At 35.9% G+C, this 16,397-nt stretch overlaps 1 protein-coding gene across 1 annotated transcript in view; it reads left to right on the forward strand.

The window, feature by feature from the left end:
* Window positions 1–16,397, forward strand: part of LOC108975108 (F-box/LRR-repeat protein 20) — a 63,658-nt gene that overhangs the window by 14,999 nt on the left and 32,262 nt on the right. Inside the window, exon 2 of the mRNA XM_018943392.1 lies at window positions 404–520. Coding sequence (XP_018798937.1) covers window positions 404–520 — 117 coding nt within the window. The remainder of the gene's footprint in view (window positions 1–403; window positions 521–16,397) is intronic.

The following is a 16,397-nucleotide window of genomic DNA, read 5'->3' on the forward strand; positions in this document are numbered from 1 at the left end:
TAATTCTATTCCTAAAATTTCAAAATTTTTTTCGCCCTCAACTASCAAAAAACTCAGCTAGAAAATTTTGCCAAAAACTAGATAATTTCCTCACAATTTTGTCAAAAATTAATATTCTTGTAAATTTATTAGTGTATGAAAATAGTTCTGTCTGTCTGTGTTTAATTATAAACAGCGTTAAATAATATGAATTTTGAAATTCGGCGGAGTGAATTATTCCCAACAGATTCATGCTCTTTATCACATGCAATTACGTATTTTTGAATAACAGAGCTTTTTGCATCAATGAAATTTCACAAACACACTCTCATCTATTTGGTAATTTTGCACATTTTAATGATCTGTAATATGTTTTAAGCAATTTCGCTCTATATTCATTAATTGTTATTTTTTCTTCTTGCAGCAGACATTCCTCAGCTCTTCGGATGCGGATGACGAACCTATAAAACAACTGCCAAAGGAAATTCTTTTACGTATTTTCTCCTATTTGGACGTGGTGTCTTTATGCAGATGTGCACAAGTAAGTGGCAAAGAAATTTTGTTATAATTATTTTTTGGCTCATGAAAAGCGAGCAAAATGAAATTTAGTTATTTKAAAGCAAATATTATATGATATGTCGATTATTGCGCATTTTATATATAAAAAGTCTGATTGCATGTATTAGATATTGAACCAAATAAAGAGTGTTCACTTAGATTTTCAAGAAGAAATTTGCTTTATTATAAAGATAAGAAATTTTTCGAATAAAGCCGATAGATCCAATTTTAAACCATTTTTTCCAGCAATTAGGGCCGTATGTCAGCAATAACTCGCCGGATATTGAATCAACTCGGGCTTATCTGTGCAGATAAGCAACTTCACATAAACCCACATCTAACGATGATAAAACGCACGATCTTGAAGGTCATGCCATAAGTTCACGACGCGAGGTGATGCGCTTCCTAGAAGTTTTCTTGAATAAAGCGATTGTTTCGTTGACTTTATGATATTTAACGCAGTCTTGTAGACCSYAAAGRTCGTCCATATCAACATCCTCCAATCCARGCACGAAAAACCATAGCGCTACAGCGTTCCCTATTGCCAGTAACTTTATAACCGACTTCATATTTGAAGAGATATGAACTAATGATTCCCTCTGCTGTCCAATGGGCATACCAAACAGTGACTTTTTGAGGATGTAACGGCATCTCAATAATAGCTTGTGTATTATCATTCCTTCAAATTCGATAGTTTTGTTTCTTAACATACCYATGCAACCAAAAGTGAGCTTCGTCAACGAACACAATTTTCGTATGAAAATCGTTATCGATGGTCAACCGGTTTGGGTCCAATCACCGAACGTACGACGCGCTTTGGATTTTGTATGCCCGTAAACCAAGAACCTTGTGAAAATCCTCCCATAAAGTTGGCAAGAACAGCTTCAATTCGTCGGCGCGATGGCGGACGAACTTATCCTTCAGTGTTTTGCTTCATAGCAGCAATACCGTTTTCGGTGCGCACTGTACAGTGTCTCTGTGGGTGCACATTATCTATTAGAGTAAACGTTCTGTGCATTCATTATAAAATGACAAACCAAACTGAATATAAATCAGGTCATGCCTGTCAAAAAGACCAGGTCCAAAACTGTCTAGTTAAGGGGTTACATGGGTTTCCTCGGGTAAAAAGTCGATTTTCTCAATTTTTTTTTTCATATAAAAAATTAAATATTTTATTAAAATTGTTTATTATTACAAACACACACTATTAAGAAAAAAATTCTGGAATAAATATTTTGAACTCGGTTAATGCGACGCCACTTTCGGTAACCCCTAGGAAAAAAGATCCACCCACGTTGGCAAGATAACTCCTTACAGGGTCATCCAAAGTGCAAAATACGTGTTTTAGTTAGAACCTTGACTTAGAACTTGGGCGAAAGAAAAAAAATTGAAAATTAGATTTTTGGCAGATATTTTTTATTTTAAATTTATTATAAATATTTCAATGAAAATTTCGCGATATTTTTTTTGAAATAGTTATAATCGTAAAAAATCCTTCAACCGACTTAAAAAACACAGTTTTGAGAAAAACATGTTTAAATATGGCGCACTTAGCCTAGTTAGTCTCGAGCGCACAAGTTCTCAAGGCTGTATCTCCGAAACTATTGCTCGGAGCAACTCGAATTTAGGATAATATTCTAGAGATGTTGTAGAATTTAATAAGGCTATAAAAAAATCGATTTTTTGAAACCCATACACCATTCTAAACCAGAATAATTTTTACAAATATACAATTCCTGTTCTAAATATCATTAATCATCTAAGGTCGTTATGAAAACGAAAATGTTGGATTCTATAGTACCTTGAATATATTTTTTTGATAAGAAAATTCTTAAAATTGAAGCAATCTATAAATTATTTACTATTACATAAAATGTTTTGCAAAACCGTAAAAACCTTTCATTGAACTCACATCATTTTAAATCCAATTTAGTATGACTTCTTACTTTTAATTCATGCAGCATATTTTACACACCCGACTATTTGTCAGTCACTTCAGTCACTTCTTATTTAATTTAAGCTTCTCAGTTTCTTTTCCCTTCGCTTATTGACACAATTCATTTAAGTTCCAACTCGCCTCAACTTGTCTTCTCGACCAATAAATTGTCACTCTTTTACAAAAACACTTTATTTCCGGTACTTTGTACGAAGAAAACTAGGAAAATGAGCAACAAGTAAATCAAACTGAATAACACAAGTGAGGACTCGTTATGCTCTTATTATAAGCTTAAGTTATTTTACGTACCTGCGTGGAATGGGCGATGAAGAAATCAATACTTCACAATGAGATTTCGCGTGCTTTTCGCTGTAAAATTATCATGCGGGTCACGTTTTTGCGATTTTTGAATTATTTGTTAAGTGCTTTCAACACTTTTCCTTTTGCAAATTCACTTAACGATTACTTTATCGGTTATCAGCTGTGGGGATTTTAAATCAACACCATATTTATTTGTACTTTTTTTCTAGAATTTTTTTTATCGAATTTAGTAATTATTGTTTGTTCTCACGTTTTTTCGTATTTCGAAGTTCCTATCTCGTCTTTACAGTTTACACTTTACGTTTATTTGTATTTTCTTTTTGGATTCAATTTCCGGATGCTTTTTTGTCATTTGGGTCGCTCTAATATGTTTAGCCAATTGCAAACTACTTGTTTAGCGGCAGAAATCATTTCTGATTTAATTTCAACTAATCGTGTCAAGTTGGCAGTCCTTGGCCGGATAAAGATCCGTGTCCATCCTGGTTACTTAGATCCGACTGTCGTGGGAATGGAAAAGACTAACTCTTCACTTAAGTTCTTTTCAATGAGCTCTCTTTTTGGACTGTTGACCAGAAAAAGCACCTAGTGTCCAGATATAGAGAATGCGATTGATAACTAAGTAATTCGAAATCTAACTTTTACAATTTTGCCACCTTTTTTATTGATGGCAGACATTACATTGTTTCGATTGTGAACTCGACCAGTACTTAATTTTAATGTTTATTTAAAATAGAATAGGAAGATTGTTTTTTTTTTAACCTTTTCTAAAGCTATATTCTCTTTTAACAGTACGACGGCATTGACATAGTTGAGCTAGTTAAAAGATGGCGGCTACGCTGGTATGTGCCAGTAAAGAAGAAGCAGAAAATGAAATTCAGTGTATTTCCCATAGATGGAAAGTTAGAAGGTTGTTTGTTATCACTTGACTCAGTATTGTTGGAAAAAGATGGTCATTAGCAAAAACGCCATAATTTATAGTTTTTCTGCGATAAAGGCGTGGTATGCATAGCCTTTCTGGTCCTGATACTGTAGCAATCGGCTTAACTTAGAACATCTCATGTAGTTCGGGGAATATCCGCTGAATCGTAACTAAGTCGAACCATTTCTGAATGAGATATTTACTCGCGATGAAAAGTTGGACATCAAGGAAAAAGGCTGGTAGTCGAATCGCGATGAGCCGGGGCAAACCGTGGTCAAGCCGGAAAAGGTAGGATTAACATCATAATTTAACTCTTAATTAGGATTGGTACTGTCAATAATTAGATTATCTGAAGGAAGCAATCGTCAATCGGAAAACGTCAGGCCACAGACATGGGTAGTGGCAGCCAAGAGATCGGGAGCGTCGTTTTAATGTTTTTTATACATCCACTTTATAGTTTGGACCTGTTACTAAGTGATTACTAGGTTTGGAAAAATCGACTATTCAGTTTTTCGCCAATAGGGATGAGGGTCTCTTTGAGAGTGGCGTTATAAAATGCCAATAAATTATCGAACAAAACCGTGCATATTTATATTTCCTCTAAGTGAGATGTTAAATAATACAGCCAACTTAGTGCAAAAATATTGAATATATTTCTACTAGACCTCATATATTTATAATATTTCACTTCAGGAAATTATTTTTTTTTTTTGTTTAATATGAAGCAATACACCATAATATTTCAAGCATGCTCGACTTAATCAAAAATTTCATCTAGTAATTTCGGTTATTTCATTAACGTCATTAATGTGCGTGTTTGAATATTAAATGAAGGGGTACATTTAGCAAGTATTTATGTGATTATATCTGGACTTGTATTGCATAGTAAACCCAGCAGGCAGATCTATTAGTTACCAACTTGTTTACCACAAGTATGCACTGGCTTTTTCAAACAAGTAAATGGTATTTTTCACGTAYTGATGAAGTACGAGAAAACCATGGTCAGATTTCAATTAAAAATATGCCAATTCCTAGTCTAGTCTAATAAAGTAACCCTTTATAAAATCTGTCTAGTTGAATTTTTGATAGAAATTTCTAATACTGAACTGGTAAACTTCTTGGTTAATTTGATTTCCTTTTTAATATCCATGTACTAGTATTACCCCATTTATGTGGATATGGAACACACCACCTCAATTGTGGCCAACAAGTTCCTGGATTATATATGATGGATGAAAGGGGACAAAAAACACGGTGAAAATCGCAAATAAATGCTATGCTATACTATTGGTATTGTCACTATAACATATCCCCTTGTGATCAGACTTTTATTTAGAAACAAGCGAACTCGCTAAACCAAGCTGTCATCTGTCTAATTGAGCCGACTTTTTGACGAAGGATGTATTGGTGTAATGTAATATCTCACCAAGTCTCGTTCGAATCCACCTATTTATGATAAAAGCCGCAACGACAACTTTAATTTAAATTCATACACATCCGATATCAACAACATCACTTACAAACAGAAGTACGATATACATTTGTGATAATTATAAATGAATTTTGGTGATGGTAAAATTTCAAAATTTTTTCGCTTTTGGATCACTTGAACAGGGTCAGAGGTATTTGCATTTCTTTTTTTTCCAATTCGTTCGAAACATATTTGTTTTGTATCTTTCAGAAGATAAATAATAGTCTACCTTTGTAAAAAATATATAAAACCAACAACACTAATATTTAGTAGCATATTGTTTAAAGATCCGATATTCTATTGAGGATCATATTTGTCGAAGGTGCATGTCTGCGCTAAACTTAAGGTTGCTATCACAACTGCTCAAGCAATGGAGTAAGCTGTAGCAAATATAGTACTGATAAACTCACTTTCAGCCTTATGAACCTTTACAAATCTGCCAGAATACGTTGAAATACCATTCGACTGACAGATTTGTAAACGCTCGAAAGCTGGGAGTGAGCTTGCTTGTACTATATTTGCTATTGTTCACCGCTCTGGAAAATGTTATGACATAAATCGCACCTAAGTGAGATATTTATTTGACTATTTTGTTGCCTCATTCCATTAGTACAGAATGCTGTATGCGTATCGTAATACTATGCTACACACCTACAAACTGGTGGCGTCATAGTCTAGCAAGTCTCTATATAAAATTGATCATTCTACTTGGTTCGAGTCGGTTTGTAGCGCAATCACGCTGAAACTGACGGACGGAACATCTGACTTACTTTAGATGTGATGAATAGGTAATACAACAACATATCTCTTTACCCTTTTGTTTGCACTGTGTTTGCCGTTACTCCCCCCTTTGTTGGCTGATTTTGAACCAGTTTCTCAACCAAAAGACTTTGTACCCTGTTACTTATTAAAATTACAACAAAAATTCGACAAATATATTAACAACCTATTTCAGCCATAATCTAAGACGTCACATTTTATCGCTTGCTGTCATCATTGCGCCGTTTTGCTGTCGTCAAGCATTACAAATACAATGCACTATTACGTTCGTTCTGCTTCTTCCCATTACTGCACCTACCCGACGCAAATGCATATTAATGAGCGACATGATTATTTGTTTCTATGGTGGGGTACAATATATAATTGTAGTTATTTGTACATTTGTATGTTTGTATATATGTATGTATGTGTGTATGTAGGTGGTTGCTAGCTTACCGTTGATTAAATAATAATTACATGCGGCGCAGATTTACGCAAATGACTGACAAGCAGCTACTAGTTGCACTACAATACACAAATGACAATATATATACTATATACATATACTTACATATGTATGTTCATATATACATACTCTTTTTGTACCAATACTAAATGTCCGCAAGTCTACTGGCCTACAGCCTTGTGTATTGCTATGAAATATTTCAACACGTTTGTTCTCATGACATACCTCYCGATTATAAATGCAGGCATGACTTCCCTATATGTATACATGTATGGTAATGCATTTACATGCGCAATTTTACAGATTTCCTTTATTATTTCTCTTTTTTTTAATTGTTTTCTTGCTCGCATTCGCATGTTCGCTTGCAAGGTCAGTTTCTGTTAAAGTTTTTCACTTGGCTTGCATTCTATACGCTTCTTGTTATACACATACATATGTATGTACATACCATTATAAATACATACATACATATTGCATTKATTAGCCGCATATCACATGCAAAAATAGCAACGAGTAGGCCCGTATTACATGCTAATTATGCGATTTAGCTTTGGATTGAAAGCTCACACCTTCACACACGCTCCCATACATATCTACATCCACATGTATACACATTCATCAGAAACACATTAAGGTGGGCCAAAAAACGCATAAACTCTTTCGCTTCGTACTCTGAAAAATTGATTGATGGACACCTTTAAGAAAGTCTCTGCAAGTATGAGCTCTTAATTGTAAGGAGAAGGTCCTCCGCTTTCTATTTTCTCATTATCAGATAAATAAATTTAAATTTTGCTTCAGAGTAAGCAGCGAAAAAAGTTTGATTTTTACCCACCGTAATATAGATCCATACATAATTCATAAATACAAGTACTTATTAGTAGAGAGCGGCAGCATTTTTTATTAAGTGAAAATGCAATGTCTGCATAATTCACTGCGTCGCTTGTAATTCAATATTCAGCCATGATATTTATTGCATAACACGTTTACCTACATACATGCGTACATATGTATATACATACATTTTGCATTTTTTCTGCTTATCAAGCTAATTTGATCGAAGAGTTTTAATAACATGTCATTGTTTGGCGAAAAAGTGTAATTATTTTTTCATATTTGAGCCATGTGAATTAAAAATTAAGAGTGATTGGCGGCATAATGAGAAGATTACATTCGTACATATATGAAAGAGATCAAGTAAGAAAGACTTASATACAGACTGAACCGAACTTTAACTATATACGGAATGGAATTAACGAGAATGCGAATAGAGAAAATATTGACCAAATTTGTAAAACCCCACAAAATACCGAATAAAAAGCCTGATGTCTTAAACTAATTTATGCYCATAAAAATATTTCCTGCAAAGACCGATATTTTCGTGATAAAGCCAATTTAGGATAACCGAAAGTACTCTACAGGATGTATTGTTAAAATTTGTCAATTTATAGTACCRGACCATATTAAGWTAGGTYAGATTAGTCTGGTAGGCTAATGAACCACGCATAGATCAGTTTTGGTCCTTTACGAYACCAAATATAGTTCACCTRCYAGGTYCATGAGAAGTATTCATCCTTTTGGATRCCTRCGCTKGACGCGAATTTCAACAGACTCAGACCGCACTATAGATAATTCTTCCAGTGTTTCTCTGGTGTCTTGCTCYAGATATTTCCTGCAGGCTTCTTGATCTGTCAGCCCCATTACGCGGGCGTACAGTCTCCTCTATTGAATGTCTTTTGCAGTTTTGCACCCAGATACTSCAGACTTATAGATACTGTATGGGTTTCCCAATATTGATTACGTTTTCGGGTGTTAGTCCTTCACCATTCTTGGCAATATTGGCTTTTTTAACATTTACTAACGACACTTGAATGTAATATTGTTGGAAAAGATTTATGCTAGTAAATGCTGCCAATAGCTATCAGTCYAAAGGAGTTCCGTACAATTATAGACTTTCTCGACTACTAATAGTTCTCAATGGTTATTAAACCGAGAAACTGAGAAATTATTGTAACTAAATTAATTTAGTTACATATGTCTTCGATCTGACGACCTTTGTGGTAATAGTCATAAACTCAACTCGACTCCTAAAACGCTAGCCATTCGCACTTGTTATTTTCAAGTCTTTCTCTCCATCCAACCTAACCTCACAAAGTGCATTGAACTGCCACAATCGCTTTAAAAGTGCAATTTCTCTGAAATTTCAACCAAATTTGCAATTTGCGTGATCACTCAACATTTTGCGTTGAAGAAATTGCCACGCAAACAAACATTTTGGTTCCATTAGACTAAAATGCTTTCCGTCCGTCTGCGATTACAAATGTTTGAAAACCATTAAATTTTAAAGCGTTCGTAAGAAGAYGGTGGTGAAATTGTTGCAGCGAAAAGTGCCAGACACAAAGAAATGAAAACCGGCGACCGCGGTTGGTCTACTCCATTGCAACAACAAAACACTCTCTGCAATGGCGACGCCGACTTTGTTCTGAGCTTTGGCTTGCCACGTCAAGCATGAATCATTTTGCAGTCTTTATTTACACACACACTTACACAAGTACAACTTTAGAGCACTCTTTTGTGCTAATCCTTGGCAGCAATGTTTGAGGAAGCAGAGGAGTGTTTTTATTTTTTGAAACTCCTTATTTGTTTTACCGTTTAATTTTCATTTCTACTGGTCTCGGTTTCGGTTTTGGTTTTCGTTCCATTGTGTGGCGTCTCCTTTTGCTGTCTGCAATGAATTGCCAAGAATTTCACTGTCGTTCAGCGAACAAAGAAAAATGCAGTAAAAGAAGCGCCATGGTAAGGAGCAAGCAAGCAGTGAAAATGGAGTGCACACGAAGCTCTGAGTCATCTGTGGCGAGAAGTGGTCGAATATATTGTCTGGCAGCAGCTTTAATGTTTATTGATTTGAAGTAGCAACAACAAATTGAAACAACAAASAAGTTGCTACAGACACCCAGCACAGCTTGCCGTATCCCCCACTCTCTCTGTTTTCTCTCCCTCTCGACACACATGGCATGCATCCCTTTATTGGAAAGTGTCGACTTGTTTGGGTGTAGGTTTGCCTATTTGAACAAATCGTTAAATTAAATGAGTGTACTCATCAGCGTAGACTCGATGGTGGTCGCCGTGCCGAGAGARAAAGGGAGTACGAGTCGGAAGAGGAACTGTGCTGTGAAACCGTTCTTTATTGTTTTTCTGCCGCCAGTCCGACTGCATTTAAAAGTGAAACTCATAAAGTTCGACAAAAGCAAAGAGGAAGAAGACAAAAAAGAAAAAAAAAAAAGAAAAAAAAGAAGAAGAAAAAAGAAAAAGACGAAAAATATAAAAAGAAGACAAAAAAGCAAAAAATAAAAAATAAAAATAAAATGAAGAAAGAATAAAAAAAAAAAAGAAAATGATAAATTTTCGACCAGTATCTTTCAAAGGAGATTGCGTAAAATTAATGAAAGGAAGAAGCAGTGCAAGTGTATTCATTACTTACTGTGTTGCATTAAGCAGAATAAAGAGAATACTTTCCTTCATTGCCTACAGAGTAAGCTGGAATATCGACTGCTGCGAAACCAAAGTGCGCTATAATAATTTGCCGTGCTAGTGGGTGGTTTCCTTGGTAATAATGTAATGTGATTAAATTTCTCTTTAATTAAAATTTAAAGCACATGTTGCATGCAAATTTCCATGTRGAACTTTAAAACTTCTAGTAAAATCTTGATTTTCACGAATCCTTACAAGCTTTTCGTCGAAAACTGTGGTAAAGAAAGATCTATATCTAACTGAGAGGGTTTATTAAAGAGGTCTTAGCCAATGAAACAAATTTAGGCGCCCACGTCACTGTTAACAGTCACAACTTCGAAGTCGTAGATAGTTTCGTCAATCTCGGAATCTTTAAAACCAATAACAGCCTCGAAAACCAACGCAAAATAACTCTTGCCAACAGGTGCTACTCCGAACTGAGAATTGAGAAAAGACCTTTCTCGATGAAAAAAAACCAAACTCTCCAAGTAACTCCTCTTCCCCGACCTGGTTCTGCGGAAGATTTATGCTTCTTCCAAACAGCGAAAACGAAAAAGTCTGGCGCGTTGATGTAAACTCGGCTATCTACGCCAATAAAGAAGAAGATATAATTGTAGGTGTACCTTCTTTTAACTAAAACTAACCAGAAAAGCTTTATTATCTTCACGTTTGCTTCAAATACTGATTAGCGATTTCGATAGAACCAATTCTGTTAACTGTATCTAGATTAATATGTACAACAGGAATCAGTGTATATGCTAACCAAATTAGCAAGTGATGAGTTAGGTTAGGTTATTCTGGTAGACCAATGAGCCATGCATAGACCAATTTTGGTCCTTTGCGATACAAGATGGAGTTCAGTTACTAGGTCCATGAGGAGTAGTCATTGTTTAGCATGCTTGAGCTTGATACGAATTTTAACAGACTCTTTAGCCTCACTATCGATACCTACTTCAGTGTACCATACTGTGAATACCCCAGATGCTTACAGCGCAGCGCTTAGATATGCAGCAATACACTCAGGGTTGGTTAATACCTACCAAAGGGCGCAAGTTATTGGAAAAAACTTTTTATTGATATTGAACTCAATAGGTACCTTGCTTGGTGCAGTTCTCTAATCCATATATTAGGATGTGCGTCAGCTTTTTGTGATGTCTATATAAGTTATAGTTAAAAAGGTATGTCCTGTCCTTAAACCATGTTAAGCTTTGCCATGACAGATCGTTTTCGACTCTCCCGGGATATGATCAAGGCCAACGTAAGCTGCTATCCTAAACTTCTCTGCAACTGTGTTTGAGAATTCATTAAGTAATGGGCCACACTAATTCAATAAAGTCTATTTACTTTTATTCTTTAACTTCATTGTTTGTTCGATTCGCCACTTTTAAAAAATTTATCCATTAAAGTAATAAAATCTTCTCTACTTATTTCCCCCATAGGTAGATCAATCTAAAAAAAAAGTGAAAAGACTTGTCAAAGATATTGACGCTATTTTATGAGACACCATTAAATCTGTCCACCAAGTTGAATACATCCCTACAGCTCTAAATTCGCTTGCGCCAGTGGTTCCAACTTGATTTGRCTGTTGAAAACTACTTGAAACTCGTTAACTTCAGCCGAGCGTGATTTAGTTAATCTCACACACACATGTGCCTACGTGTATGTATGACTTATGCACTTGCTTGAAGCAAGCTATTGAACAGCCCAACCTGAGTTTATCCCTGTAACCAAGCGTTTATCATGTTAGGTGAAGTTTGTTTGCGGCACTTGAAGAGCCGACGCGTCCCATGTTTTATGGTTTCATGTTAATATATATATACACACACACACACCTACACACCATGAATCTGTGCTCAACCATAACAAACACACTATTCGGTTTCGGCTTCGGTTTCGGTCGTTGACTAATCATCATCCCCGCTGTGCACTGCTTAGCCTATGTGAGTTTGTATCTATGTGTTTTAGCTTTTGCCACTGCTGCTGCTGCTGCGCTGGAGGTCGTGGAACTTTAACAACACATTGACTTTGTTTGACATGACCAGGCGAATGAATGCTCACACTCGCACTCACCTACACGCTCAATCATCCACATCCAGCCAGCCAACCAKCCATCCATCTGTGCGTCCATGCGACGCTCTTTGTTCTCGTTTTCGTTCACCGTGCTCCATTCGACGTTTTTATTGTTTGACGCGCTTTTGTCGTTTTGTAGTTCGTAATTGCGTTGTGGTTGTGGTAGGTCAATGAAATTTCCTCGCGGAAATGTCAAAGGTGCGCGCTAACTCGCTTAAAATACGCACACTGGCTGGATGCGGGCGCTTGACTTAACAGCTGTGGCAAATCGGTACTCTTGTATACTCTTATATACAAGCTCATAAGCGGTGGGCGGTTGTTGGAACGGTTTGTGTGGTATTTTTMCGGTCGCATCAAAAACTTCCGCTGCAAGCATACTTAAAACTTCTCTCAATTTTACGCAGGTTGATTCTTTTCCGTTATACTTATGCAGATATTAACGGTAAAAACTTGGTATCATATTTTTAAGACGAGGAAAAAATAGAAGTTGCTCATTGGATGGYTGTAGGAAATGGATGAAAGGAAAGAAGTCATAAAAAATGGATTTTTTGCAACTCCGAAACTTTTCTTAATTTGATGAGTATCTCTTAGTGTTTTATTAGAGTGTCACAGTGTCAATGATAGCAGATGACTGATGTGCCTTAAGCTTGCTAATAAAAAGCACTGTTTTGTTTACCTGCTCAAACAAGCTGATGATTTGAAGGATTCATCTGTTTTTGCTRTAATTYGGTATCTTATGTATAGTGTTGTATAAAAAGGATATAAAAACCCGAATTGGAATGAAGATTGTTATCCCGACTAGAACAAGATAGTGGTCCGAGTCAATGGTAGGACCTCGGAGCGGGGGCATGTCTAAAACACTGGTGACGTGTCTTCCGTCTATCACAACATGATCGATCTGCTTAGTGAGACAGCCAAATAGCTTGATGAMTTTTTTTGTGCTGGAATCTAGCACTACAGATAACCATATCTCGGGTCACGGTGAAGTCGATCAGTCTCAATCCATTTGGGAATGTTTCATCATGGAGGCTGAATTTACCGCCCGTTTTGCCAAAGATAACTTCTTTGCTCGCCCTGTCGTTAAAGTCGCTAAGCACGATTTTGATATAGAGAGCAATTTAGAGATATATTAAAGAACTTCGCTTTGATGCGCATTGTGGTTAGACGTTCCACGGGGTTGAATGCCGGRACTCGGCACGGAGTCTCTCTTCCATCCCGCATCCCATACCGAAATTGCGCTCTTTTATATGGCTACTGTAGTAAATGCCAAAAATAGAGCTCTACTCGTCTCAGTCTTTGTTCGTCTATCGCACTTCTTGGACAGCGGTGATGTTAGCGTTTAGTACTACGAGGACATCAACCAGCTGGGCAGCCGCACCTTCCCAATTAACCGGACATTGCGGGTGTACCATATTAAATCGTAATCCTTAATACGTTTTCCGTGGAGGATAGGTGGTCGACATCCGAGGCTGTTTTCTACTTWCCATTGGAGGTGTTTTCTACGTGGCGGGTCATAAATCCAGCGCACAACCTTGGGGAGGGATGTTTCGTCTTCTCAGTTTAACTTGCCTTAAAAGGAATATTTTTTGAATAGCTGCTTCTTTATTCCCGACTGATTCAATATCTTTATATACATATGTATGTATATATATATATATACATATATATAAAACTTATTGAATATATACATACATACATATAGTTACATACTTATTATACTTATACATTCCATTCGAAAGATATCACGAAGAATTAGCAAAAATATAAAAAATGGAAAATATTCAAGACATTCGACCACTATTTAAACATTGGGGGAATTAAAAAAAAAATGGTTTGGAAATTTGTTTGGAATGTGAGGAGTTTTTTTGGTATCTTTTGGGAGATTTCAGTATTATTTCAGCCTTTCGAGGGTACAAAGAAGAAAGTATCCACATCTGAAATAAGAAAACACTCTGCACATTTTTTTTTACATAAGAAGCAATTAATTATTAAATTTTATTCCAATTGTGTGGGTATTTTTATTTTTAATGAGCACAAGAAGTGAGTTTTGGTAGGCAAACATAACTATGCATCAATTTCAGCCCATTATTAATGAATGTCTTTATTATGTTATTACTTTAGGCGTAATCCAATTCAATATTTCGAAAAATAATAAATAAGCGATTCTTGTTTATGTAATGTCTGGCCGTCGCTGGAATATCCATYGCTATTATTTATGTTTCTTATTTCACAACATTTTGACATGCGTCTGACGTGCCATAGCCAACATAACATAAACATACACATTTGTATATAGCTTATATGCATGCAAAAGCTGTGAAATGCGCGTCTGTGACCTCGTCAAGGGTAGCCAAAGGACAAATATTTCGTTTTGTTTCCCAACGACCGAATCATTGCCGTGTGAACAACCTGAAACCGATTGCTCCTGCCACGGCAGCGCTGCTGTTGCTCCTGCTGTCCCATGCAACCCGAAAAAATATGCAAGAGCATGCATACGCTTTAGCATTGTGCGCCGTTCCCGAAGCTAGCGCAGAGGTGAATGTACTCTCAAGATGAAAATATGCTGATTGCGTAGATTATGGGATTTTATTTTCGTATCTTTGCATTTTCATTTTCTCCAACGAAAAGCCAGCAACAACYGCAATGATATAAATATGTTGCTGATATACGCCTCGCTGCTTCGCTACAAAGATATCGTGAACGTGTCGCTGTCTTTCTTGTCGTGGTGTTGGCGGTGCCGGAGGGCCCAGTACGGTGGCACACACGCAAATCAAGTTTAATTAAAATAATTAAACGCCCATATAATRGAACACATTTGCCGCGGTATCRCATGCAATAAGGCCACAAACAAKAAAAATAATGGACGACTCTTTAGTGGCGTTACAGTGTAAATTCACATTTTTATTCTGAAATAAAATTTTATTATGGACGTTAGAAAGGTACAGAATTCGAGTTAATAACAGTTTAGGGTATTTAAATTTATTAACAATTGCGGTTATGTTGTGCTTTCTTTATTTGTGGACAGTAATTAATTCACTGGTTGCAAAAGGTTATTGAGGGTCGATACTAACCTTCCACTTCCTACTAACCTAACACAAAACTTATTGTAAAAATCTTTTGTGACTTTTTCCCTAATAAATAAAACGATTTTGTAGTTCGCACCAYATAAATCTATATAAATAATCCAAAATCAGATTAGTTACTCCATTTATAACTCGAAAATGATTGGAATGATTCTGGTTTATTAAATTCGCCTTCATCCCGAGTAACTGATAACTGATGTGAGAAGATATCCAGATACTTAGCGAATATTCCCATCGAACTGAAAAAAAAAAAATAAAGCCTAGAAAAAACCATAACTTCGTTTGTACAGATCTATAATATCCTTCAGAAGTAGAATGCATTTGCCTCTTATAGCATAAAAGGGTACAAAAAGAACTTGATTTTCATTTTGATGCAGAACAAATGTTGCTYTTTGAAGGGAAAAATACATTTGAAGTAATACCTTGGCTTGATTACAAATTTCTAGTCACTAACTCAGGAAAAGCGATGAAACATGGCTGCATCATTTCACTCCGAAGTCCAATAAAAAGTCATCCGAGCGGACTGCTTACGACGCACCGTCCAACAGTGGACTGGCAAGTTTATGACGTCTGTATTTTGTGTTGCTTATGAATCATTTTTTTTTTTTGATAATATTGAAAAAGGATGAAGCATCATCAACAGCGACAAATAAATTACATATTGTTATTGGACCGTTGGACCGAAAACCATTAGCATTTCAAAACAGCAGAGTGAAAACGATGGCCCAATTCTATGAATTGGGCTTGAAATACTTTCACATCCATCGTATACCAAGATCTGACCCTAGCGGCTATTTCCTGTTCTCAAAAAACAAAATATACTCGCAGGGTAGAAATTTTTATCGAATGAGAAGTAAGGGACAAATCGTACCATAAAAATGGTATCGAAAATTTAGAGGGTCACTATGATCAGTGAATCACCCTCTGTGGAGTAGCACAAGTGGATGAAAGCTTTTTTTTTTTTTTTAATATAATTTCCTATGTGCATGGCTCAATCAGTCAAATTTTTCCTTACTACAATAATTCTATATACAGCCATTGTCAAAATACATGTGTTCTTAATACCTAATCTTTGAAGGCCTCTTTGTCATCGTTATCGATTGTTAAGAAATTTTTAATTTTAAATTTCAAAAAAAAAAAAAATCGAATATTTGAAAGTTACCAGACTACTACCTTAAAGTGTTTGAACTAGAGCACACTGTTTCTTTTATGTTTCGTTTTCAGGCTTAAATTAATATTCAAATATTACAACGACTTCGAAAGAGTTAGCAATCTTTGCCGAGACAATTCATATTCAAATATTATATACGTGATGTTTAAATCTCTAC

The sequence above is a fragment of the Bactrocera latifrons genome, unplaced genomic scaffold (genome assembly GCF_001853355.1).
Source record: "Bactrocera latifrons isolate USDA-ARS-PBARC rearing strain unplaced genomic scaffold, ASM185335v1 scaffold_113, whole genome shotgun sequence".
Classification (NCBI taxonomy): Eukaryota; Metazoa; Arthropoda; class Insecta; order Diptera; family Tephritidae; genus Bactrocera; species Bactrocera latifrons.